Raw genomic sequence first — 26,244 nt, 5'->3', positions numbered from 1 at the left:
TTCACATCAAAATATTGTCTTTATACTGAATATCAGTATAAATAAATAAAATCAGCTCAAGTTGTGTAAAAGTGATTTTCACTTCAAGGAGAATCATTTTTCTCACAGATCCAGTTTAGTTTTTCAGAGCAGTTCTTGTCAATCCAGATGATGCTGTTTGAATGTTTGTAAATTTCACCACAATTTTCTTTCTCTTTACCATCCAGTTCCCACTGACCCCAGAACCTGAAACCCACAGAATCAGATCAGTGTTCAGTTTCCTTTAATTCCACACATTTAACTCAAACATTTCAGTCTCTGTTTACTGATATGTACATTAGAACAATATAAAATATATGAGTATAATAGAGAATAATCTTTATTATTATTATTTTTATTTAATTGCATAAAAATAGAGAAATACTTTCTTACTTGAAGGTCACGGGTGAAGCGTCCACCCATTTCCACTCTCCCTCTTTATCTCTGTCACTCAGACCAATCCAAACCCCACTGTTACTGCTGATGTGTTTACTGATGAACTCCTGCAAACAACAGCACAAATTACACTTCTCTCTCTCTCTCTCTCTCTCTCTCTCTCTCTCTCTCTCTCTCTCTCTCTCTCTCTCTCTCTCTCTCTCTCTCTCACCTGTTCCTCTCTGCTGTTGATGATCATCAGATCTGCTCCTTCGTCCCTGCAGTTCTGTCTGCTCTCCTCCCAGCTCTTACTCTCATTAGAGACGTAGTAAAACCTGGAGTTAAAGTTAATCCACCCCAATTTACCTGTAGAGAGAAATGGAGAGAATTTAAAACACAGTTTATAAACTAATGTTTGTGTAAAGCCACAATTTCTATTTTACAACTTAATCACAATTTATGGATTTTAAATTGATCATGTGGTAATTATTAGTTTGACTTTTTGGTGTGTTTTTACACTGCATATGATTAAAAACACAAAGGGGGGAAACGATATTTATAACAGTAATTAATTCTCTGCTTTTATAAAGTTAATGAAAATTTCACAATTCAAATAAGAACATACATTATATAAATATTTACTGAATGTTTACTGCATCCAGAATTTATTTTCTTTTTTTGTTTGTCAGTGTAAATATTGAGAGCATGTGGTGTTTCTGCAGCACTATAGCTGTACTTTTATAAAACCTGATAACGGGAAATAGTTGTTTATTTCACTCTTTAGACTCTGACTGGATGAATAAAAACTGCACATTCACTCTAAACAGAATTCTGTAGATAATAATGACTTCTGTAGATATTTATGGTGGTGTGAAAAAGTTGTTCCTGATTTTAAAGATTGTCACACTAATGTTTCAGATCATCAAACTAATTTAAATATTGGTAAAAGATAACACAAGTGAAGACAACATGCAGTTTTTAAATGAAGGTTTTTATTATTGAGGAAAAACAAAATCCAAAACTACATGGCCCTGTGTGAAAAAGTGTTTGCCCCCTAAACCTAATAACTGCTCTAAAATGCGGTGCAGATGTAATGAGACACACACCTTCCAGAAAGTTCAACTTTTGTCTCTTCAGTCCACAGAATATTTTTCCAAAAGTCTTGGAAATCATCAAGATGTTTTCTGGCAAAACTGAGATGAGCCTTTATGTTCTTTTTGCTCAGCAGCGGTTGTACTCTGCCATGCAGACCATTTTTGCCCAGTCTCTTTCTTATGGTGGTGTCATGAACACTGACCTTAACTGAGGCAAGTGAAGTCAAGTCAAGTTTATTTGTATAGCGCTTTTCACAACAGACATTGTCTCAAAGCAGCTTTACACAAATCAACAGTTAAGGTGAACGGTGTGAATTTGTCCCTGATGAGCAGCCGTGGCGACTGTGGCAAGGAAAAACTCCCTTAGATGATATGAGGAAGAAACCTTGAGAGGAACCAGACTCATTTGGGTGACATCAAGAGTTTGATCATAAATCTTTCAACAATACAGAACACTGGAGAGTGAGAACTAACATGATTACTGGAGTATAAGATTATAAGTGATGTTCTTTCTGCAGTCTTATACAGTCTATATGGTTAGTAGCTCCTAGTTTTATAAGCTCAGCATTTGTGATCATCACAGATCCAGCATCAGCTTCTCCATGCCAGAGCCTTTAAACACTCCAGGAGGTCCAATGTCAAACTCCACACATGTAGCGGGATCCAAATGGCACTGGTACGTCTCTAGATGGTTCGGGATGTTTGCGAGTTCGGCATCTACTTCTTCAAAGGTCCGTAATCATCATGAGGTGGGAGGTGACTGGAGCTGGCCAAACCTCAGGGTGTCTCGGGATGGGGAGAGAAAGAGAAGCAGTGGAGAGGAATTAGCGTAGCTGCTGTTCATGATATTAACAGCACAAGTTGATAATGTGCATGTGATCAGATGTTCTGGAGCACAAAGTTATGATATGTGATGTGTGTTATGTGTAGGCTTTGCTAGGCAAGTGAGGCCTGCAGTTCTTTGGATGTTGTTGTGGGAGTCGTCGCTTTGCTCTTGGGGTATTTTTGGTCGGCCGGCCACTCAGTGGCGGCCGGCCAATAGACGCCCTCCCTGAACCACACCACACGCAAAATTATAATCATAAAAATTATTTAAATCTATATTTGTATGATGTAATATATTAGAAAATCATCTGTGTAAAAATTTTTTTTTCCACAATCACTATATGTCCTCTCTGTGTGCACCACTCAATTTCAGCTAAGGGGCAATCGAGAAATCGCCCAAAGGAGGCGGGTCTTTGTAGAATTTAGTCAAATGCCTATTCAATATATAAATATATTCAAGATGTGACATAAAATTTAGCCAATCAGCGTCCTCAATTCTTATCTGCAATGGGCGACTTTTTTTGTCACCCCCAAACTGCTCAAATGAGGGCTTGGCCAGTAGTGGCGCGATTTTCAATTAATGTTATGTGACAATAGTGGAGGTCCCCTGGTGGTCTAGAGGTTAAGACGCAGCGCTCTCACCGCTGCGACCCGGGTTCGATCCCCGGTCAGGGAACCATCCCCAGCCACTCTCAGCGTAAAAACATGTGCCAAATTAAACGTGCGGATGATCCGCTGTGGCGACCCCTAACGGGAGAAGCCGAAAGAAAGTTTTTATGTGACAATGGCGGACTCAGGTGTAATTAGTTCCGGACACGAAAACTCTGTAAAATCTCTACTCCAATGCCCATTTGAGAAGAGAACTTTGGCAGAAAAACTGAACATGGTTCAGTTCCATGGTTGTACATTATCCTCAGAGTCATGGAAGTATCCAGAATTTAACTGCGACTTGTAAATTAACTGTTCAGAGATGCTTTAACGAATAAACATGTGACCAGATGTTCTTAAACTGTGTCTGCATTTCAATAAATCATATTGCAGCGCTTGCTGAAATTGTTTGCTGTGCCAGTGTGCCACAGCCCCACTTATGAAAATTTTCACCAGCCGCCACTGCAGCCACTCCTGAAAAGGTTCTCCACTGTTCCATGTTTTTGCCATTTGTGAATAATGTCTCTTACTGTGGTTCGCTTGAGTCCCAAAGCTTTAGAAACGGATTTATAACCTTTTTTCAGACTGATAGATCTCAATTACTTTCTTTCTCATTTGTGTCTGAATTTATTTGGATCTCGGCATAATGTCTAGCTTGTGAGGATCTTTTGGTTTACTTCACTTTGTCAGGCAGGTCCTATTTAAGAGATTTCTTGATTGAGGACAGTAATCAGGCCTGGGTGTGGCAAGAGAAATCGAATTTGTGTAATAAACAACAGTTTTAACACTTTTTCACACAAAGCCATTTAATTTTGGATTTTGTTTTCCCTCAATAATAAAAACCTTCATTTTAAAACTGCATGTTGTGTTCACTTGTGTTATCTTTTACTAATATTTAAATTAGTTTGATGGTCTAAAACATTAAAGTGTCAGAAACATGTAAAAAATAAAAGAATCAGGAAACACTTTTCACACCACTGTATGTTCTAGACACTGTGTGTTAGACATGTCCAGGGTACATCTATTATCTCCAGGAGGAAGGGAAGTTTTAGTCACTGGGAGTTAATGTTGAGGTAATCAGTAATTAATCAGGTGGTATTAATAAACAGTTATAGCTATTAGTTCTCCAGGAGAAATGTAAGACTCGTTAAGACTCAGTAATCACTGTTTAGTTCATAGTGAATTAATACAAGTATAATACAAGAACTTTTCTTCATTCTTTCTTCCTCTGCAGTCAGCTATGAGTTTGGGACAGAATCATTAAATATTATCAGTGTTAAAAAGATCAATGTTAATGTCAAACTAAGACCTTGGTGACAATATATGGTGGAACATGTGAGAGGATGTGAGTTAAAGGTTTTTCCCCTGTTTCAAGACAGAACTGAATTTCCACTGAGGGAACTCAACTGTTGAGAAAACATAAAAATCCACTTACTTAAATCTCTCTCTCTCTGTAACGGGTTTCTCTCGTTAATCAGGTTGTTGTAACTGGACTGTAACTGGTCTCTCTCTTTAGTCAAGTTGTTGTTACTGGTCTGTAACTGGTCTCTCTCTTTAGTCAGGTTGTTGTAACTGGTCTGTAACTGGTCTCTCTCTTTAGTCAGGTTGTTGTAACTGGTCTGTAACTGGTCTCTCTCTTTAGTCAGGTTGTTGTAACTGGTCTGTAACTGGTCTCTCTTTTTAGTCAGGTTGTTGTAACTGGTCTGTAACTGGTCTCTCTCTTTAGTCAAGTTGTTGTGTATGTAGATTTTGATCCACAGCACAGTGGAGAACACCAAGACGAGGACACACAGCGGCACCGCACACACTGCAGTCAGTCTTTTACACCTGCTCCATGCAGTGTCTCCTCCTAGAGGTAAATGGACATAAAGACAAATATGAGCATGACAAAATAATCAGTAGTGCAAATTATTTACTCATTGGAATTGGAAATAATTTATTTATTATTTTATTGATACTAAGACAAATAAAATGTCTAATATGAAAAAACACGCATTACATCAGCTGAACCTTTTTAACAGCTCTGAGTAGAGAAACCTGCCTGACCTTCATTTCTCAAATTTTGTTTTATAGCTAAAACCACTGTTAATGTCTGTAGAAAATGGATGTTTGCACTTGTCAAGCAAATCGTCTTTCTGTGTTTTGTTGAGTGCATTAAGACCAGTGAACATAAAGTCACCGAATAAAAGGGCACGTCCATATATGAATATATTAAAAACAACAGCAAGAGTTCCATGTCCTGACAAAAAACCTAAGAAATGTTTGTTCTTAAACATAGAAGTAACACTAAAAGAGCTGCCAGTCAATAGTCAGTGATTTTACAGTATTCTGATCTGTGTGACTAACAAATAAAAAATGCTCAACACCAAGCTGATCAAACAGCTGATTTGATATTTTCCCTGCTGTTCCTGCTTTTTCCCTGCTGTTCATATTCAAATGTGCTTATGATCTCTTACCAGCGAAGCCAATAATCCACCCACAGTTTTAAACTAATCTGTAAGCATTGTGCAGGTCTAAATATGCATTAGCACATATCTCACTCAGAGAGCCTGGTTGGGAGATCTGGAGTGAAATTAATTGCCAATTTGCACCAATAAATCGTCCTGATTTTCCTGTAGGAGAGACGTTTCATCTGAAGCTTGAAGTTAATTTTGAGATTAAATGGATTGTTGAACAGCAGGTGAAGGAAAGTCACACACTATTTACCATATCTCAGTTGGAAAAAAGAAGCATGAGTTCTGTTTCTCTGCACCTACACAATTCAGAGTCTTCTTTCTTGAGTTTTAGTTGAGAAACAGATTTCTTCGATCGCACTTTCACTTCACTACTGCGTTCTTGGTAAACAAACGCATTATTGATTAAGCCGGCTATAACTCTATCCACCTCTGGTTGTATAACATTGAAGATTTCGTGGAGATTAAAGTTTCAGCAGTGGTACTCATTTAATGCTGTTTTAGGATAAAGCAGAATAACCATCTGTCTTTAGGACCCAACACAAACTTGTGTTTGAGCTTTGCAATTTTAATGTAGGGAGATGGCCAGCAGGGGACAGGCTATCATTAATAGCGCTTGTTAGATAATATTTTCAGAGAATTTGTATCAGACATACAGTAATTCAGTACACAGGTAATAATATTAATGTATGAAATTTACAGCCTTCAAAAGATGTTCAGGATTCAAAGGAGTGTTTGTAATTAGGCCAGTAATTTGATTTAGCTTTTCTCAGAGCAGATGTACACTAGTGTACCAGGTGTTCGAGTGTACTGTGCTGCTAAATGCTGAAATTTTTATTTATTCATGTGAGCAATATAATGATTACATGGTCGTTGTAAACGAGCTATACAGATAAAAAATTATATATATATATATATATATATATATATATATATATATATATATATATATATATATATATATATATATATATATATATATACACACAGTACAGACCAAAAGTTTGGACACACCTTCTCATTCAAAGAGTTTTCTTTATTTTCATGACTATAAAAATTGTAGAGTCACACTGAAGGCATCAAGGGCTATTTGACCAAGAAGGAGAGTGATGGGGTGCTGCGCCATATGACCTGGCCTACACAGTCACCGGACCTGAACCCAATCGAGATGGTTTAGGGGTGAGCTGGACCGCAGAGTGAAGGCAAAAGGGCCAACAAGTGCCAAGCATCTCTCGGGGAACTCCTTCAAGACTGTTGGAAGACCACTTCAGGTGACTACCTCCTGAAGCTCATCAAGAGAATGGCAAGAGTGTGCAAAGCAGTAATCAAAGCAAAAGGTGGCTACTTTGAAGAACCTAGAATACGACATTTTTCAGTTGTTTCACACTTTTTTATTATGTATATAATTCCATATATAATTCCACATGTGTTAATTCATAGTTTTGATGCCTTCAGTGTGAATCTACAATTTTCATAGTCATGAAAATAAAGAAAACTCTTTGAATGAGAAGGTGTGTCCAAACTTTTGGTCTGTACTGTATGTGTATATATATATATATATATATATATAAAAAAAAAAATATATATATATATATATATATATATATATATATGAGTGAATGTGAACTCTGTGAATGTGTCCCCCTCAAAAGGACGGCCTTTTCTCCAGAGCTTTCTGGCTTTTTTGTAGTGGCCATGATGAAACCTGTACCTTCTTCATGACAACTCATCGTTTTCCTTTTGGTGCATGATAAACACCATCAAAATTAGGAAAAACCACAGAGTTGAGATAAAAATTCACTATAATGTGTTATTGAGACTGTATTGCATTCAGGCGTTAAGCAGGTAGGCAGTAATTCTGCACAGGGAAGACAGAGAATGACGTTTCCCAGAGTGAAATAATGAACAAATGTTAGCAAGAGAATTGAAACATTTTGTACCTTTGTGTTGTGCTTGTAGGCGTCTCTTTGCTTTAAGATCGTCTGACTCTGGATCATGACCTTCTTCCATCGCCTCATTAGAACGCTGAAGCATCTTTAATCTAAACAGACTGGAAGTGACCGTGTCTCTGTGTGGACGTGATGGACAGGCTGCACTTCTGTACTTCTGTTGAAGTGAATTAAATGTGCTGCTGTCAGTAAAAAAGTAAACTATTAGAGAAGGGGCATCAGTGGTCACTTGTGGTCAAAGTGTGAAGACGTTTGAGCTGCAATTTTAATGCACACCAGATATGTTCTTGTTAACATTTAAATGTAAAAAAGAAAAAATTACTCTGGAAAGAAAGTTTTATAAATACCAAAATAATATTGTTGTGTTCTAATAGTGTGTATACGTTCACAGATTCCTCATATTTTTGTTTCTAATACATTACAAAAAACTATTAGAATTTTCACATTTCACTGAACTTGAAATTGAAATTGATTTAAATATTTATAGCAGGTTGAATTCAATCGTATGAATTAGTCGACATGTTCCTGCAGTAGATCTGGAATTAATTTTATTGAATTTTTCAGAAGTTTTTATGCAGCATTAATGTGATGTTGCAAGACACAAATGTTGCTGGTTTAAAATTAGCATTAACCCTGCTCTCTTTCACAGAAAATGTTCACATCTATAACCACATAGACCACACCCAGGGTGCACACACACAATGACTGTAAAAGACTGTAGAAAGAACATGACTTATAATCTTACATTCCAGTGCTCATGTTAGTTCTCACTCTCCAATGTTCTGTATTGTTTAGAGATTTATGATCACAATTATTCCTCTCAAAGTTTTTTTCTCATAACATCTAAGGGAGTTTTTCCTTGCCACAGTCACCATGGCTGCTCATCAGGGATAAATACACACCATTCACCTTAACTCTTAAAATTCTGTAAAGCTCCTTTGAGACAATGTCTGTTGTAAAAACATATCGCTATAGAAATAAACTTGACTTGACTTGACACACATGTGCACACACTCACACACTCGCATGCACAAAGACCAGGATGTTTATTTACCATTTACTATGTAACAGCAGGTTTTCCTCCAGAACAGAGGAGTTTATGTTTGTGGTTTTTAGTAACATGGCAAGCAAGTCATTTTTATTCTCTTATTAACTTCAAGAGAGTAAAAAAAAAAAGACAGCAGAGGAAATGACTCCTCATACACCTGTACATATTATACATACTGTACAGATAACACCAGTGTCTTTAGGAGGAGCATCAGAGGCTTGTGGTCAGAGTGTGAAGACATTTGAGCTGCAAATCTCACTCTTAAAAGAGATGTTCTTAGTTTTTATGTAAATACCAGTATAACATTGTTGTATTATAATGATGTGTAAACATTGCACCAATTTGTCATCTTTTTGTCCCTCATAAAATTATTACACGACGCTCTTAGGATTTTCATTACACACAGGCGTGCAGAAGAGTGAAGGATTTTAATTTATTATTTATTGTGTAACATTTGTAAATTTTCCCTCCTGCGATGGTGTTCAGTAAAGAGGAGTTTTTGATTTGTGATTTTACTGTAACAAAGCAGCCCAGTATTTATTCCTATTAGTGATTAAAAGAGTAAAAAACAAAGGCTGCAGAGAAAATGCTGCATCGAAAATGCTGCATCTATTGCTGCATCGTTGCCACAGTTGTATAAATTCTATTTGTATGCTAAATCGACTACAAACTACTGCTATTTACTTACAAAACACTAAATGGTTTAGCTCCCATGTATCTATCCAAGTCTTCTAACACGCTACAATCTGTCACGCTCCCTGAGATCTCAAAACTCTGGACTTATAGTAGTTCCTAGAATAGCAAAGTCCACTAAAGGTGGTAGAACATTTTCACATTTAGCTCCTGAACTTTGGAATAGTCTTCCTGACAGTGTTCAGGACTCAGACATACTTTCCCAGTTTAAGTGCAGATTAAAGACGTATATTTTTAGCGAGTTCTACACATAACACACTTCACATATCCTAACCTTGTGCTCCAGAACATCTGATCAAATGCACATTATTAACTTGTGCTTGTTAATATCATTAACAGCAGCTACGCTAATTCCTCTCCACTGCTTCTCGTTCTCTACCCATCCCAAGGCATCCTGAGGTTGCTCCAGCTCCAGTCACGTCCCACCTTATAAAGATTGTGGACCTTTAAAGAAGTAGATGCCGAACCCACAAACACCTCAAACCATCTAGAGACGTACCAGTGCTAATTGGATCCCACTTTATGTGGAGTTTGGACACTGGACCTCTTTAAGTGTTTAAAAGCTTTGGCATGGAGAAGCTGGTGTTGGATCTGTGATTTATCTTAACTATTAAAATTCTGTAAAGCTGCTTTGAGACAATGTCTGTTGTGAAAAGTGCTATAGAAATAAACTTGACTTGACTGTAGCATTACAGTTTCCCTTTCCTTCTTTATTGTTCTCTTTTGCACATTGTACTGTATATCACATTATTCTGTAGGTTTACTGGTGGAGTTTGTTGTGTTTTGTGTGTCTGTCTTACACTGTCTTGTGTTGTCTGTTTGCACACGATGCACTTTATGTGGTGAGAACAATTTACTTTAGTCATTAGCTGTGTGCTGTATGTAGCTTTATGTTGTGTGATGTAGCTCTATGTTGTGTGATTATAGCTTCTTTTGGTGTTGGTGCCTCGATGCTATTGGCCCTGCTGTTGTTAGCTTTGCTATTGTAAGTCTTGATGCTTTTAGCCCTACTGCTGTTAGCCCTGATTTTGCTGGCCTTTTGTTAGCCTTGTTGTTGCTAACACTGCTGCTGCTAGCCTTGCTTCTGTTAGCCCTGCTGCAGTTAACCTTGTTGTTGCTAATCTTGGTGTTGTTAGCCCTTGCTGTTGTTAGCCTTTTTGCGACTAGCCCATGTCCTGTTAGCCCTGCTGCTGTTAGCCTTGCTGAAGGCTAGCCTTGGTGTTCTAAGCATTGCTATTAGCCTTGTTGTTGCTAACCTTGGTGTCGTTAGCCTTGTTGGTGTTAGTTATGCTGTTGTTGGCCTTGTTGCTGTTAGCCAAGATGTTGTTAGCCCCACTGCTGTTGTTAGCACTGCTGCTGCTACTGTTAGCATTGCTGTTGATGTTAGCATTGCTGCTGCTGTTATTACGGTTAGACCTGCTGTTGTTAGCATTACTGCTGCTGTTAGCCCTGCTGTGATCTAGTAGTTAAACAGTTATTGTTGCTACACTCCCGTTAGGTTTCACCACAGTGGGAATGTAACAGTATGAGATACAGGAAAAGACATGAACAATTTCTGTGCACTCTGAGAAAACAAGAACAGACACTGAGACACAATTCACATCCACATATTGTCTTTATACTGAATATAATCAGCTCAAGTTGTGCAAAAGTGATTTTCACTTCAGGGAGAAACATTTTTCTCACAGATCCTGGTTTGATTTACAGAGCAGTTCTTGTCATTCCAGATGATTCTGTTTGAAGATCTCTTCACCACCCGGTTCCCACTGACCCAAGTCTCTGAAACCCACAGAATCAGAATCAGATCAGTGTTCAGTTTCCTTCAATTTCACACATTTAACTCAAACAATTCAGTCTCTGTTTACTGATATGTACATTAGAACAATATAAAAAATATAAGCGTATAATAGAGAATAATCTTTATTAAGATTATTTTTATTTTATTGCATCATAAATAAAGAGAAATTATGTCTTACTTAAAGGTCAGTGGTGAAGCGTCCACCCATTTCCACTCTCCCTCTTTATCTCTGTCACTCAGACCAATCCAAACCCCTCTGATACTGCTGATGTGTTTACTGATGAACTCCTGCAAACAACAGCACAAATTACACCTTTCTCTCTCTCTCTCTCTCTCTCTCTCTCTCTCTCTCTCTCTCTCTCTCTCTCTCACACCTGTTCCTCTCTGCTGTTGATGATCATCAGATCTGCTCCTTCGTCCCTGCAGTTCTGTCTGCTCTCCTCCCAGCTCTTATTATCATTAGAGACGTAGTAAAAACTGGAGCTGAAGCTGATCCTCTTGCATTTACCTGTAGAGAGAAATGGAGAGAATTTAAAACACACTGTTTATAAACTAATGTTTGTGTAAATCCACAATTTCTATTTCACAACATAATCAATATAATATGATAAAGTATTTAATATTCCACCATTTGGTGGATTTTAAATTGATCATGTGGTAATTATTAGTTTCATACAAGATATTAATATAAACAAGTCACTCAAATAAGAACATACATTATATAAACATTTACTGAATGTTTACTGAATCCAGAATTTATTTTCTCTTTTTGTTTGTCAGTGTAAATATGGAGAGCATGTGGAGTTTCTGCAGCAGCTGTACTTTTATAAAACCTGTATAATAACAGGGAATATTTGTTTATTTCTCTCTTTAGACTCTGACTGGATAAATTAAAACTGCACATTGACTCTAAACAGAACTCTGTAGATAATAATGACTTCTGTAGATATTTATGTTTTAGACATTGTTTGTTAGACATGTCCAGGGAACATCTATTATCTCCAGGAGGAAGGGAAGCTTTAGTCATTGGGAGTTAATGTTGAGGTGATCAGTTGTTATTGTTGTAATTAATCAGGTGTTATTAATAAACAGTTATGACCAGTGTTGGGTTGTTACTAAAAAATAGTAACTAGTTACAGTTACTCGTTACTTCATTCAAAAAGTACTCAAAAAGTCAAAAAACTCAGTTACTTTGTTGATTACTTACATCAAAAAGTAATGCGTTACTGTTAAAAGTAACTTTTTAGATAGTTATTTAAAGAACCTTCTGATTACTTACATCAAAAAGTAATGCGTTACTGTTAAAAGTAACTTTTTAGATAGTTATTTAAAGAACCTTCTTTAATGTTCCCATTAATGCCCTTTTATGCGTTATGGTCTACAAACACAAAACTGACCTAAACACAAAGTAATTTTTAAACACTATTTTATTTAATTCAGAGCAGCACAAACTGACTATATCACAGGGATTTCTGAAATAAAAAACAAAACAAGCTGAATAATATATTCAGAATAAAAAACTAAAGTGGCTTCTGCATCATAAAAGCTGCTAGCTTCTAGCTTCGTCGAGGCATGGAGTTTCTAGAGGTGCTTCGACAGATTGGAGTTGCTGTTTATCGCAGTAGATACGACCTTCGAACCAGAAGGACACAGCTTACATTTAACTAAAACATTTTTGTCTTTATGCTCAACTAAAGAGAAATAAGGAGCATATTTTCACTTTAAGAAACTCATCTTGCTCTCGCCTCGACTCGCCATTACTTCCGCACAGACCTAAATAAACGGAGACACGCCCACAGCACGTCTTCTTCATGTTTACAGTGGTTCATTCCCCAATCTTACAATGCGTCTCTGCTGTAAACAGGTTAGACTGTAGGCTACACTTCAGCCCAAATTTATTTATTTAAAAAAGTAACGGGTAACGCACCATACAGTAACGGTAACGAAGTTACTTTATATAAAAAGTAACGCGTTACAGTATTAGTTACTGTCAAAAGTAACTGCGTTACTGCCCAACACTGGTTATGACTGTTTATTAATAACACCTGATTAATTACTGATCAATGAATTTTCCTTCATTCTTTCTTCCTCTGCAGTCAGCTATGAGTTATGGAACAGAATCATTAAATATTATCAGTGTTATATTTATTATTAATAAATACACTTATTATTAGTGTTAATAAGATCAATGTTAATGGCATTTCAAGACCTTTGTGACAAAATATGGTACAACATGTGAGAGGATGTGAGTTAAATGTAAATGATGTGAGTTTGTTGTAACTGGTTGGTAGCTGGTTGTTGAATTTAATCCACAGCACAGTGGAGACCACAAACAGGAGGACACACAGCAGCACCACACACACTGCACCACGTCTTTTACACCTGCTCCATGCAGTGTCTCCTCCTAGAGGTTAATTGACACAAAGACAAATATGAACATGACAAAATTATTAGTAGTGAAAATTATTTACGGATTAGAATTAAAATCATTTATATATAATTTTATTGATGCTGTGTGAATTAAAATTTCTAATAATAAGAATCATCAGCTGAGGCCTTTTTAACAGCTCTGAGCAGTTCTCACCAGATGAGAAGGTGCTGATCAAAATTGTATGGATAGATATGTTTGATATTTACATTAAAAATTAAAATTTTAATGCTGCTGTTATTTGTTCGGCAGGTTTTGTTGTTGGAAAAAAAGATTCTTATGAATAGTTCCAAGTTGTAGCTAATAGTTTGCATTCTGCTGTTTTTGCATTTATTAAAAACTTACAGAACTGACTGTTTTCAGTGTTAAAATAGGGCTCTCCTAAAAACAAGGTTAGGATCCACTGCTCTATAGAACCCTGAGGATCTGTACTTGGCACTAGAAACCTTTCCTAAAAAATCTAGAATGCAATTCTTCCACATATTTTCTCCAGTTAAAATAATTACTGCTACTGTGCTAAGTCCTCTGATGGAGACCAAAACAGTGGTACTTAATTTTCAGTACAGAAACCAAACTGACTAATTCTCTCCATTTTTTTATTAAACAAAATTAATTTTTATTTAATTTTATATCTAGTAAATATTATTAAGTATTGTAAATTAGATGAGATGCAGTGTATCTGGCAGGATTAGTATTATCACTGAAAATTGTGTGGGGAGGAAGAATTTGTATTTCTCTGACACTGTGTCTCTTTAGAACAAAAGTTACATCATAGGTGCATAGTCATGTTTTTATCCGTGGGGTGCAGTAATATTGTTTCACTCTCGTTAGTGATTTTCCCACCATGGAAGTCTTTAATACTGTACATCATCTTTCTGTGATTTGTGGAGTCACGTAAGGTAAATAAAAGTAAGCTGACATGTCCAGACCATTTTAACAGCCATTCATTCATGTGAGGAAGTGACGCCTTTGGTCCTAGAATGTTTCCAGTTTGCTAACACACACATTAAAAACAATGGCAGGTAATATTGAGGCAGTTTATTTATTCTTGTGATTAAAATTTTCAATTAAAACTATTACCGTGTTGTTCAAATGTGCTCTCAGACCAGGAATTAACCTGCTGTCAGAAATTGAAATATTTAAATTGTCCCAAAAAAACTAAATCATGACACCTGGATTACAGCAGTGAAGACTGGGTACTTACTTGCATCTCGAGGATATTTACTGTATTTACTGTTAAGACACATTAGTCAGCATTGTATTGCACCTTCATGTTTATTCGTAACCACACACAGGGCTCAGATGTAGCATTCAAACACTCACAAACTGTTCCACTGCAAAAAGGATCAGAGCAACATGGCTACACACTTCACCTTCTTACCACAACCATTTCAAAACATATGAAATAATTATGTATCCAGAAATGATAATGGAACTCATATTAACATTACAATTAATTTTGCAACACACATAGTGCTATACACTAGATTAACTGTTCTTGCCCTGTGTGCATTCATGGGTTCTTAGCTTTGTTCTGCTGATCAGTTTATCACCACTGCATTTAGGACACTGACACGGAGGTTGGAAGATCACAACACTCAGTTTATTGAAAATCAGGAGGTTAAACTCTTACATTAGCCATTAGCCACAGCTGATTAATCTCATCTCTCCACACTCACACAACTCTTGCAAAGACTTTTCTTTCACACGATTTCAAATCACTATTCCCATGGTATTATCTCCAGACCTTATTTAAAGTCAAGTCAAGTCAAGTTTATTTCTATAGCGCTTTTTACAACAGACATTGTCTCAAAGCAGCTTTACAGAAATCAACAGTGAAGGTGAATGGTGTGCATTTATCCCTGATAAGCAGCCATGGTGACTGTGGCAAGAAAAAACTCCCTTAGATGTTATGAGGAAGAAACCTTGAGAGGAACCAGACTCAAAAGGGGAACCCATCCTCATTTGGGTGACATCAAGAGTGTGATCATAAATCTTTCAACAATACAGAACACTGGAGAGTGAGAACTAACATGAGCACTGGAGTTTAAGATTATAAGTAAATGTTCTTTCTACAGTCTTTGGTATAAAAGTAGGAGCTACTGAGCTCAACATTTGTGATCATCACAGATCCAGCATCAGCTTCTCCATGCCAGAGACTTTAAACACTTCAGTTTAAAGCTGTAGTATATTATTTATAACCTTAGATTTTACTCCCTACAATTTAATAGAATTCTGTTAGCAATATCATTTATTATTAGCATAGAAATACAGACTTACCAGGGCCACGCAAGGGCAATGCACACTAATAACCTCCAAAGTTACCTTTAACTTGCTCCAGCCCTCATTAAACACCAGACTTTTGTTGTGCTGATATTTATGCCCGTGAACATTTAGAAGTCTTCAGCTATGGAATCAGTGAATCATTACCAACGTTTCCACACCATGCATCAGCACACTCATTGAGCTTGCTCTGTACTTTTGTCCATATAGTGTAGATCAGGGAGTCCGTAAAATAAGTAAACTCGTAAACTTATTTTCCTTAGTGCATAATAAACACCCTCATAATATGGGACAAAACAAACTGACTTCTGAAAAAACTCACCATAAAATGCTATCACTCTCAGCAAAATCACTCAACAGCTTTAGGAAAGAACTGTATTGCTTTCAGGATGTTAAGGATAACAGCAAACTTTAAGCATTATTTATACACAGGGACGAGTGCACGACTGGCTAAACCCATAGTGAAATACTGACCAAATGTTTGTAATCAAACTTAAACATTTTGTGCCTCTGTGTTGTGCTTGTAGGCATCTCTCCGCCTTCCCTCTTTCTGCATCAGCATCTTCCATCTGTGTGTTGGGGTCTTGATCCTTTAAAGCATCTACACTCTCATAGATATCTACCACCATCTCCACACGCTCAGAGAAACGCTGAAGCATCTTTAATTTATAAAACTCACTAAACAAAGAAGTGTTTGTGTCTCTGTGTGGACTTGACAGACAGCTGCATTATTGTACTCTGTGTGCATGAATTAAATTGCTGCTGTCAGTGAATACAGTTAGAGGAAGTTACACATCAGAGGAGGGACATCAGTGGCTTCTTGTGGTCAAAGTGTGAAGACATTTTAGCAGCAATTTTCATGCATAACAGTCATATAAATACCGAAATAACATTGTTGTGCATATTATTCTCATAACACCACAAAACAAAGCTATTAGGCTTTAAATTAATGCTTTTAAAGTAAATTTATATGTTTATTACAGGTTAAATCCAGTCTCATGAATTCGTCTACATATTCCTGCAATTAGTTGTATTTATATTTTATTCAGCTTTACTGTGAGGTTGAACGACAACCAGCCAAGTGGCAGTGGTCTGAATTGGTATTAGCGAATGCTCTCCTTCATAGAAAGAAAGAAAAATGTTCACACCTACAACCACATAGATAACATCTACGGTGCACACACACATGGGAACACACTCACACATAGGCATGCAAAAATGGTTGCAGGACTTTGAGAGTGAAAAATGAGAGCCCGCAAAGAAAATGACTCTTTGAACACCATATGGCCAAAGTTCAGTGGACACATGACTATAATGGAACATCAGCATCAGGCTTTATAACAGAGCATAAGTGAGTTGTGGTCAAGGCAAATTTCACACTTACCAGTGATGGTCTTGTTAAAATATAACATACCAAAATATATTGTCATTTCACAGTTAACACAGTTAGTCATTTGAATTAGTTAACATGTTGATGCAGTAGATTTGAAATTATTTGTATGCTTTGTGGTTTCTCAGTATCATGGTGTCTGGATTATGTGTAATGTACACTGGCCTGCAAGCTCTTGCACCATGTCACGTCATTCTTCATGTGAATCCTATTCACAACATCTGGTTTGGCACTAGGCTTTGAATTCTACACGCCAGGTGTAGGTGAAGTGTGTGCACAGGAATATCCACGAATATCTGCTCGTGGCAATCTCTATTCATTTTGAGGAAAAACAACCCTCTTTGACCTCATGAAAAACCTCACTCTCCCCTGTTTCCTCCCTCTGACCTCCCTTAAACTTTCAATACCCCTTGTGAGTTTTGCGTTGATTGTTAATCCCCTTTAATGCTCTGCTACAAATATCACACTGCCCATCAGTGCTCCTTCAGGCCGAGCAATGGACAGCACCCCACAGGGAATCATACAAAGTGGCAGACATCTTTTTTTGGCTGCCAAAACCTTTGAGATAAAACTATTGTCTAAGAAAGGTGGGGCTCTGTCAGACTCATGCTATAAAATACACTGGACTACATTTCGCCTAAAGCACTGCACTGCGCCACCTGATTACTATGTAGAACTCATTAGTACTTGGATATAGCCTCACCTTTCCCAGCATTCAAAGTCTAATGTTTGTCGTCCATGGCTGCCTTTATTCGCATTCGTGTCCAAGTTCAGGTTCTTGTATTCCATAGATTTGTGGCTTGTTTTCACGTCTTTTCTATGGATGTTTGAAATCTATTAAAATATTATTTGCACTTGCATTTTCCTTCATCTTCATATCATAACACATGGCAGGCTGATTGCTTTCATTTTTTATTTAATCTTCACAAGACAGAAAAAAGAAGCTCTTGATGGAACTACTTTAACCAATAGCAGGAAATAATGTTTCACAAATATATCATTACATGTAACTATAAATGGATAATGATGTCTTTTTTTTAACAAATATGTGTTAATTGTGTATAACATCGCCTTTTTAATATAAGAATGTAGTGCAACAAATACTTTACAGATTTATTACATTTTACATTTAACATACAAAGACATGAAAAGTTTCTCTGCACACTCAGAAAAGAAGAACGGACACTGAGACACAACTCTCATCAAAATACTGTCTCTTATATTGTATATAATTGGCTCATGTTGTATAAAAGCACTTTTCACTTCAGGGTGAAACGTGTTGCTCACAGACCCAGTTTCGTTTTTCAGAGCATTGCTTGTCATTCCACATGATGCTGTTTGAATTTTTGTAAACCTCTACACAATTCTCTTTCTCTTTACCATTTGGTTCCCCCCAACTCCAGAACCTGAAACCCAGAGAAGTAGAATCAGAATCAGATCAGTGTTCAGTTTCCTTCAATTCCACACATTTAACTAAATTTATTCACTCTCTGTTTACTGATATGTACATTAAAACAAAATAAGAATATCAGAGTATAATGGAGAATATTCTTTATTAAAATAATTTTAATTTAATCTATTATAAAAATAAAGAAATAAATTCTTACTTGATGGTCAGTGGTGAAGCGTCCACCCATTTCCACTCTCCTTCTTTATCTTTGTCACTCAGACCAATCCAAACCGGTTTATTACTGCTGATCTGTTTAATGATGGCGTCCTGCAAACAACACCACAAATTACACCTCTCTCTCTCTTTCTCTCTCTCTCCCTCTCTCTCTCTCTCTCTCTCTCTCTCTCTCTCTCTCTCTCTCTCTCTCTCTCTCTCTCTCTCTCTCTCTCTATCTCACCTGTTCCTCAATGCTGTTTATGATGACCAGATCTGCTCCGTTGTCCCTGCAGTTCTGTCTGCTCTCTTCCCAGCTCTTCTTCTCATTAGAGACGTAGTAAAAACTGGATTTGAAACTGAAATACCCCTGTTTACCTGTGAAAAGAAATGGAGAGAAATAAAATAACACATTTGGCAGGCACAAAAAACATTTAAACACAGAGAACATAATTGTGAAAAATTATTTACATTAAACATTTTTTTGTCATTTATAATATGGAGAGCATGAGGCATTGCTGCAGCACTACAGCTGTACTTTTGTAAAACCTGATAACAGGCTGTAGATGTATATTGCTCTCTTAAGACTCTTTAGACTAAATAAATAAAAATTACACATTCACACTTGTGGGGGATATTTAGCACTTAACTAGGGAAGAATGAGTGAGCAACAGGATCCTAGTCCCCACCATCCAATGATTTTGCTTATCATTTAATATGTAAATGCTCAAGATGTGGTGAGGTGGGCTTCAGGATTTATTTTATACATGGCAGCAACCTGAAGTATGTTTGTGTGCAGAAATCCCATGAAGTAAATATAACCCACCCTCCACAGATCTAACAGGATAGGTAAGACAATAATTGAGTTACTTTAGTATACATTTTTATAATCAGGAAGACTCCTTAAGAACAGCAGTTATAGAAATATAGTCATAATTCCACAGTCTATTTCAGATCATTACCTTATTTCCTTTAAAATCTGCCTCAGTCATTGCATTAGTACCTCGCCACATTACGGTGTCACCCTCATAGAAAATAACAAGCATAATCCTAGATTTTTATTCAGTACCGTAGCAAAATGAACAGGAAATAAAAGCACTGCACTAACATGCACACCATCAATAGGTAGTAATGATTTCATGAACTTTTTCAATAATAAAACTTAACATTTTCAGGCAAAAAATCCAGACAAGTTTCTTTAAACAGATAAATCCAGAAGTGCAAGAGTACTTGCCAAATCTGGGAAATATGACCACATCACCTGTTTTATTCAGTTAACACTGGCTCCCAATTAAATCTTGCAGTGATTGCAAAATATGCCGATTCAACTGTCTCATGCCATAGTATCTGAGTAAACTTCTGTACCATTATGATCATCCGTGCCTACTTAGATCAAAAAGTGCAGGTTATTTGTTGGTACCTCAAATAATGAAGACTACCGCAGGGGGATTACTCACATCCACAGTCTTACCTAGCTCAGGTGCTACATGTCTCACCAACATGGTGGCATCTGTGTCGAAAATTAAAATAAAGGTTTTTCATATAATAGCACCTGAAGATCCCCTACTTTAAAGAGACATTTATGTTTTTTAAACACTGGGAGATAGACATGACCAGTTACCATCTTTTCTCTCTGGGAGAAAGGTAGGGTTTAGTCATTGAGAATTAATGTTGAGGTGATCAATGATTAATCAGGTGTTATTAATAATCAGTCATCGCTATTAGTTCTCCAAGAGAAATGAAGACTCATTAAGACTCAGTAATCACTGCTTATAGTGAACTAATACATGCACATTTACTAAGTAATTAATAGTTAGTAGTTGATAGTTGGTAGTAAGCTAAGTGTTAATTAACAGATATTCCTTCATCCTTTAATACTTTTTGAATAATAAGTAATGAGTAAGGGAACATTATTGTAAAATGTAACCACAATTACTTTGATTTTCATCAGTCTAAGACCTTGGTGAAAATTTAAACATGGCACTGGATTTCCAGAAAATCTACTTACAAAGATTCTTTAGGTATTTAGCACTCTCCATCTGTAATTGGTCTCTCTCTGCTTTCAGGGTGTTGTAACTGGTCTGTAACTGGCTTCTCTCTTTAGTCATATTGTCATAACTGGTTTGTAGCTGGTTGTTTTCTGTAGACACTTTGTTGAATTTGATCCACATCACAGTGGAGACCACAAACAGGGAAACACACAGCAACACCACACAAACTGCAGTCAGTCTGTTACAATTGCTCCATGCAGTGTCTCCTCCTAGAGGTAAATATACACAAATACACATATAATTAAATCATTTGTTTTATTGATTTTAATGTATGGGTTTGTGTTGTCTTATTTACCTTTTTACATTCAGTATTAATTGGTGGTATACTTTAATGGCAATATATACTTTTTTTTAAACAGTTTTATAGATAGTATGCTTGGTCCATGACTTAAACTATTATAAGATTATGTTTTTGATGGAGACTATAAAGCACATCTGTAATTTGCACTTGTTTAAATCATCTACTAAATGTCATGAACATGTTTTTTTTAAACTACAGAAATCCATGCAAATGTTATAAGCTAAAGTCAAACTTTCATGGCTGGGGTAAAACACAAGCAGCTACCAAAAACAAAACAAGATTTATATTTGTAATAAGAAAATGCAGAAAGGTTCAAACCACTGTGTAAAGAAAGGATCATTCCCACTTCCATCTCTGTGTTACTTTTAACAGAGCTTACACTCTCACAAATATCAACCATCAGCTCCACTCTCTGTACTCAGATGCAGATCCATCACTTGCCCCAGCATGACCACTTACTTGACAACTTTCTTTAGGCACAAATGCCAGGTTAGTTCTGAATGTATTTAAGTACTTGAGGCAGCATGCATGAGGACAAAATTGAGACAAAACTTGTGGCTCAATCCCCATTTTTGCTGTTGTCAGAGCAAGTAACAAAGATGTCTTTAAGGAAAGACGCTTTCAAATATTATTTCATTAGAAAGGGTGCAATGTGACCACCTTCAGTACCATGGACAGATCCCCAGGCAGGCACAGTGGTAGAAATCAGGGGTCTTCAACCTATTTCAGGTCAAGGACCTCTTAGATAGACAAAGAGCAGGGACCCCCTAATACAAGATGGGTCAAACATAGCCACTGATATTAATAGAAACCAATCATATAATGCTAGTTACCCAAGATAATTAGAACCATGTTGTTTTTGTTGTACATGCATCATTGTCTGTAAATTTTCATATATTTTCAAATCTTTAAAAAAGATTTTTGCATCATAACAAATGTTTATTTTGCAGTTAAAATCGCAATTTATTAAGTTGTTTACAGTTGTCTTTTATTTTACTAGATTTGCAGTTTCATACATTTCCTTTTAATATCAGGTGAATTATTATTCATGTACACAAACTTCAGCTTTAAGTTTAATAGAAATTTAATTAAATAGTTATAATATTTTGTCTTTAATGTTTGTACCATGTTGATTTTTTTTTTTTACAAAAATTATTTGTAATTCAACATTAATTAGGGGACCCTTCTGCAGTACCACCTTGGACCCTCTAGGGTATTGATGTCGTGTGTAACCACTTTGTTTTTCTTATAAATTGACAGATGAGAGGATGCTGATCTATAGTCAACCTGAATTAGCATATACAAAAAACACAACTGGCCATTTCTTGACAGATCTACAGCAGCGTACTCAAATCTGTGCCACACCAGGAAAATAATTGAATATTTTATTTTTGGTACAGGACTTTTTTCTGGACAGTAGGTCTGCTTACCTATTTATTATTTTTCAAAGATATTTGTTGCACAGTGACCGGAGGGTCCACATAATCAGCTTCAAATCAAATCGCTTTTTAATGCTTTCTCTTCTGTATCGCTTAACGCATCAACACCAAGAGTACCAGCAACCACTAAACTGTTTTTACGAAGGTCAATATCTTCAATGGTAGAGGGCATCTGTGTATTACATTTTAGATAACAAATTTTAAACAGATTTGTTGTTGAGTGCATTTGCTTTATGCAGTGGTGGACAGTAAGGCAGAAAATGTAATTTGTTGCTGTACTTTAGTAGCTTTTTCAAGTATCTGTATTTTACTTAAATATTTCCATTTGGGGAGACTTTACTTTAACTTCACTACATTTCAAAGTCAAATATATTACATTTATGCTCAACTCCATTTTCAGAATCAGTCGTTACTTTTTATTTATGAGTGAATGAAAACCTAACTGGTGGAGCACAAAGCAAGCCACCAATCAGAGTAGAGCCCCTGCTCTGTTTTAAACATGTTTTCAGTTGCTCCCTGGAAGTGGCGGATTTAGGCATAGGCAAAATTGGCTGCCCTCCGGGATGACACCTTGCCAAGGGGTGGCATTAATTTTTCCATAGTTTTTGGTACATTAGGTGACTCCATCAGTTCCATTCTGGGTTTAAAATGAAATGCAGTGGATCTTTTTTCCCTCAACTGTAACTCAGTCTTCCCTTAACTCTAACTTTTTCTCTGGATGTAGTTAAAAAAAAAGGCACTTTAAGGACAACCAGCTGGATTACACAGTGTGACCTGGGCAGGTTTGGGCACAAACAAATGATGCACAGACTATGCTATAGAGAGAAATCAGCACATTGTCAACCTATTAATTTCTTACACACATTGGAAATGCAACATTGATAATGTGTGATCACAAATGCAAATTTCACTTAATTCTTAGCCATATAGCTTGTTTGAATGAGTGAGGTACATAAATCTTATTGGCTGCAAAGCCCTAGGGTTCAACCGTTTAGGGTAAGCCTGAGGGTTTTCTACCACTCATGTACACCATGCTACCACTGTTTCATATACAAAGTATTCTGTTTTTGTCATTCTACCCCTGTAGCCTGTAAAAATAAAGCTTTTATCTTTATTCACTCACCTTTTGTTTTCTAACATTAAAAAGAACTGATAACAAAACTTTGTGTGGGGATAAAAGTTACAGAAGTGGAACTTGTTGTTCAAGGATAAAGCCAATGTAATGAAAAGGGCTTTTGTTAAAACTCATTTTGTTTAGAGAATTTGCACTCATCAGATATACAGTAATTGGTACACAGGTAATAATTTTGTTTTATCATTTTTACAGCAGATGTACACTACTGTGCATATTACACTGTAAATAAAGTGTAATATGCCTGTAACGTCTTGCATTCTTATTCATTCATGTTAAAACTAAAATTAAATGTATCAAATCGCTTTTTAATCAACACCAAGAGTATCAGCAACCACCAAACTGGTCTTACGAAGGTCAATATCATCAACGGCCTGTAGAGGGCATCTGTGTATTAAATTATAGATCACTGAGGTTTTGAACAGATTTGTTGTTGAGTGCAGATTTTTTTAGGGACTCAATATGTATGCACCCAACACCCAGCATTTACGGTGATATTTAAACATGAAATCCCCCTCAGAAATGTGAACTGCTCTAAGAAAATGTTCTTAATCATCCAGTGACCGTAGCTGAAGCAGAGAGGAGCTTAAATCTAGTCAATGGGGGAGACGTTGGTCATGGCAGTTTAATCACCGGGTGTCAATCAAGTGAGAACAGCCATTGCCAGTTGTTGGTATCTACTAAGCACGAACATACAGTTCAGCATCAGTTCAACAGCAAGCAGAACATTTGGAAAGGAATAAATTATGAAAAAAACCCAGATTGCCAGCAACTGTTAAGTCTAAAAATTATGCTTAGGGGAAGAAAGCGAGAAAGTCGTTTTCCAGAGTAAAATCAAAACAAATGTTAGCAAGATAACTTTCTGTACCTCTGTGTTGTGCCGGTATTGGTTTCTCTACATTCCCCCTTCCTGCATCAGCATCTATCTTCGCTGCGTTGGGATCATGACTCCTATAATCATCTGCACTCTCATAGATATCCACCACCATCTCCACTCGCCCTGAAGAATGCTGAAGCATCTTTAATCTATAAAAAACTCACTAAAGTATTGAAATGACGGTGTCTCTGCATGGACGTGACTGTCAGGCTTTACTTCTGTCATTTCTGTAAGGTGAATTCAATGTGCTCTTGCCAAGTAAAGGAAGTCAGAGGAAGTTACATCAGTGGAGGAACATCGCAGGCTTTTGTGGTTAAACTGTAAAGACATTTGTGCTGCAATTACTCTTCATACCACTAATGTTCATGGTATTGCACTTTCACTTATTGCTTTGAAAATTTATTTAAATATTTATGTATAATTATTTATAAAAATATAAATGTTCCTGCAGTACGTCTGGAATTAACTGTAGATTTATTTAATCAGAAGCTTTAATGCTGCTTTGCTGTGAGGTCTCATGGCATAAATGCCACTGGTCTAAAATTAGCGGTAACTTCTGTTCTCTTTCCGAGAAAGGAAGAAAAGGTTGATGCCAATAAATATTTAGTACACACACTGTCTCACACATTGTCTCACACATACACACATTCAGAGGTATGCAATAAGAGCATTACATTTATTTACTTTGTACCAGTAAGTTCTCTCTCATTAAGAAAGTCTTCAGGACATAGGGTTTTGTGCTTTGTGGATTTTATAACATGGGTAATAAGGTTTTTATTAACTTCAAAGGACTGAAAAGAGAGACTGCAGAAGAAATGATTTGCCCAACTTCTTGTTCTTAGCTTTAGACTTTGCATTTACTATGATGGGTAAAACCAAGCCACTTTTAAATACACTCTCCCTTTTGTTCCTGCAGTTTTGTTAGTAACTCCTATTCAAACAGATTTTCACAAAATTGAACATCTGCAGCACTTTTAACTTGGTTTATATCCAGTAGGGAATGAGCGAAAGTTTGTATTTTGGCACATTGAATATGTAATGCCCTATGAGATTGTGTGAACCCCGCTGTTTTTCTGTGTCTAATCAATAATTGACATCCTGGGGAAATACATCCTTATTTACATTCAATTATATCCTGATCTTCACCCCACCTACCAAACTCATGTGCTCCATGTTCTCCAGGCCACCTTATGCAACACCATTTGTACATCAAGGATGAAAAGTGAGTTCCATCAGCACACATTTCACCCAGATGGAATCATCATGGACCAGGCCAAGGTGGCAGCAGTCACAGACTGGCCAGCACCCAAGAAGGTTAAGGACCTGCAGTGATTAATTGGCTTTACCACTTCCTATTGATGGTTCATTTGAATCCCTGCAGCTGAGAAACTACCTAGAAAACCTAGACTAGATAAAAGTAGTATTTATCTTAGTTCCCAACACTTTGATGCTTTGAGGCCTTCCATCCATGTGAACACTTTTAAGATAGAAAACAGCTATGAAGTCTACACAAATATATTTGAGCTTCTGCAGTTTGTTACAGATGTGATTTGTGAGCTCTGACTAGTGCTCTCTGACTATCTAATCAATGGAGGTGAAATTGCTGAACTTATTGTACGTCTGCTAAATGGCCCTGGTGTCACCAACTCGAAATCTGATCAGTAAAAGCAACAGCTCTATAGTGTGGCTATTTTTATTAAAAAAAAAAAAAAAAAAAAAAAAAACTTGGGGTAATCATGAGTCTGACCTAAGATTGTGAATAACCAGATTCTAGCTGGGGGAAGCATACATCCTGATCTAACTGAAACACTCAATTCTTTCTCATGTGCGCTTGCATAC

General features: G+C 36.7%; 1 protein-coding gene and 1 long non-coding RNA gene across 3 annotated transcripts; both read right to left on the bottom strand.

Moving 5' to 3' along the window:
• Window positions 1-24,656, bottom strand: LOC310721350 (C-type lectin domain family 17, member A-like). Of its 2 annotated transcripts, none has more exons than XM_083532996.1 (5): window positions 24,397-24,656; window positions 4,396-4,809; window positions 626-759; window positions 412-521; window positions 1-225 (listed from the first exon to the last, which is right to left on the bottom strand). In XM_083532996.1, the coding sequence occupies exons 1-5, from the start codon at window positions 24,545-24,547 to the stop codon at window positions 84-86; spliced, it is 951 nt and encodes a 316-aa protein (XP_083389122.1). In that variant the 5' UTR covers window positions 24,548-24,656; the 3' UTR covers window positions 1-83. The 2 variants fall into 2 exon arrangements, with proteins under 2 accessions (XP_083389122.1, XP_083389123.1); XM_083532997.1 differs by lacking the exons at window positions 412-521; window positions 626-759; window positions 4,396-4,809; window positions 24,397-24,656 and adding exons at window positions 11,080-11,189; window positions 11,276-11,409; window positions 13,183-13,305; window positions 16,121-17,220.
• Window positions 17,931-20,599, bottom strand: LOC310721396. The gene is made up of 4 exons (XR_014532013.1): window positions 19,568-20,599; window positions 18,850-18,983; window positions 18,610-18,719; window positions 17,931-18,408 (listed from the first exon to the last, which is right to left on the bottom strand). It is a non-coding gene; the product is annotated as an uncharacterized lncRNA (long non-coding RNA).
• Window positions 24,657-26,244: the final 1,588 nt, after the last annotated feature.

Source organism: Silurus aristotelis (assembly GCF_946808225.1).
Source record: "Silurus aristotelis genome assembly, chromosome: 27".
NCBI lineage: Eukaryota > Metazoa > Chordata > Actinopteri > Siluriformes > Siluridae > Silurus > Silurus aristotelis.
The sequence above is the reverse complement of the archived record's forward strand: the minus strand, read 5'-3'. Positions and strand labels throughout refer to the sequence as shown.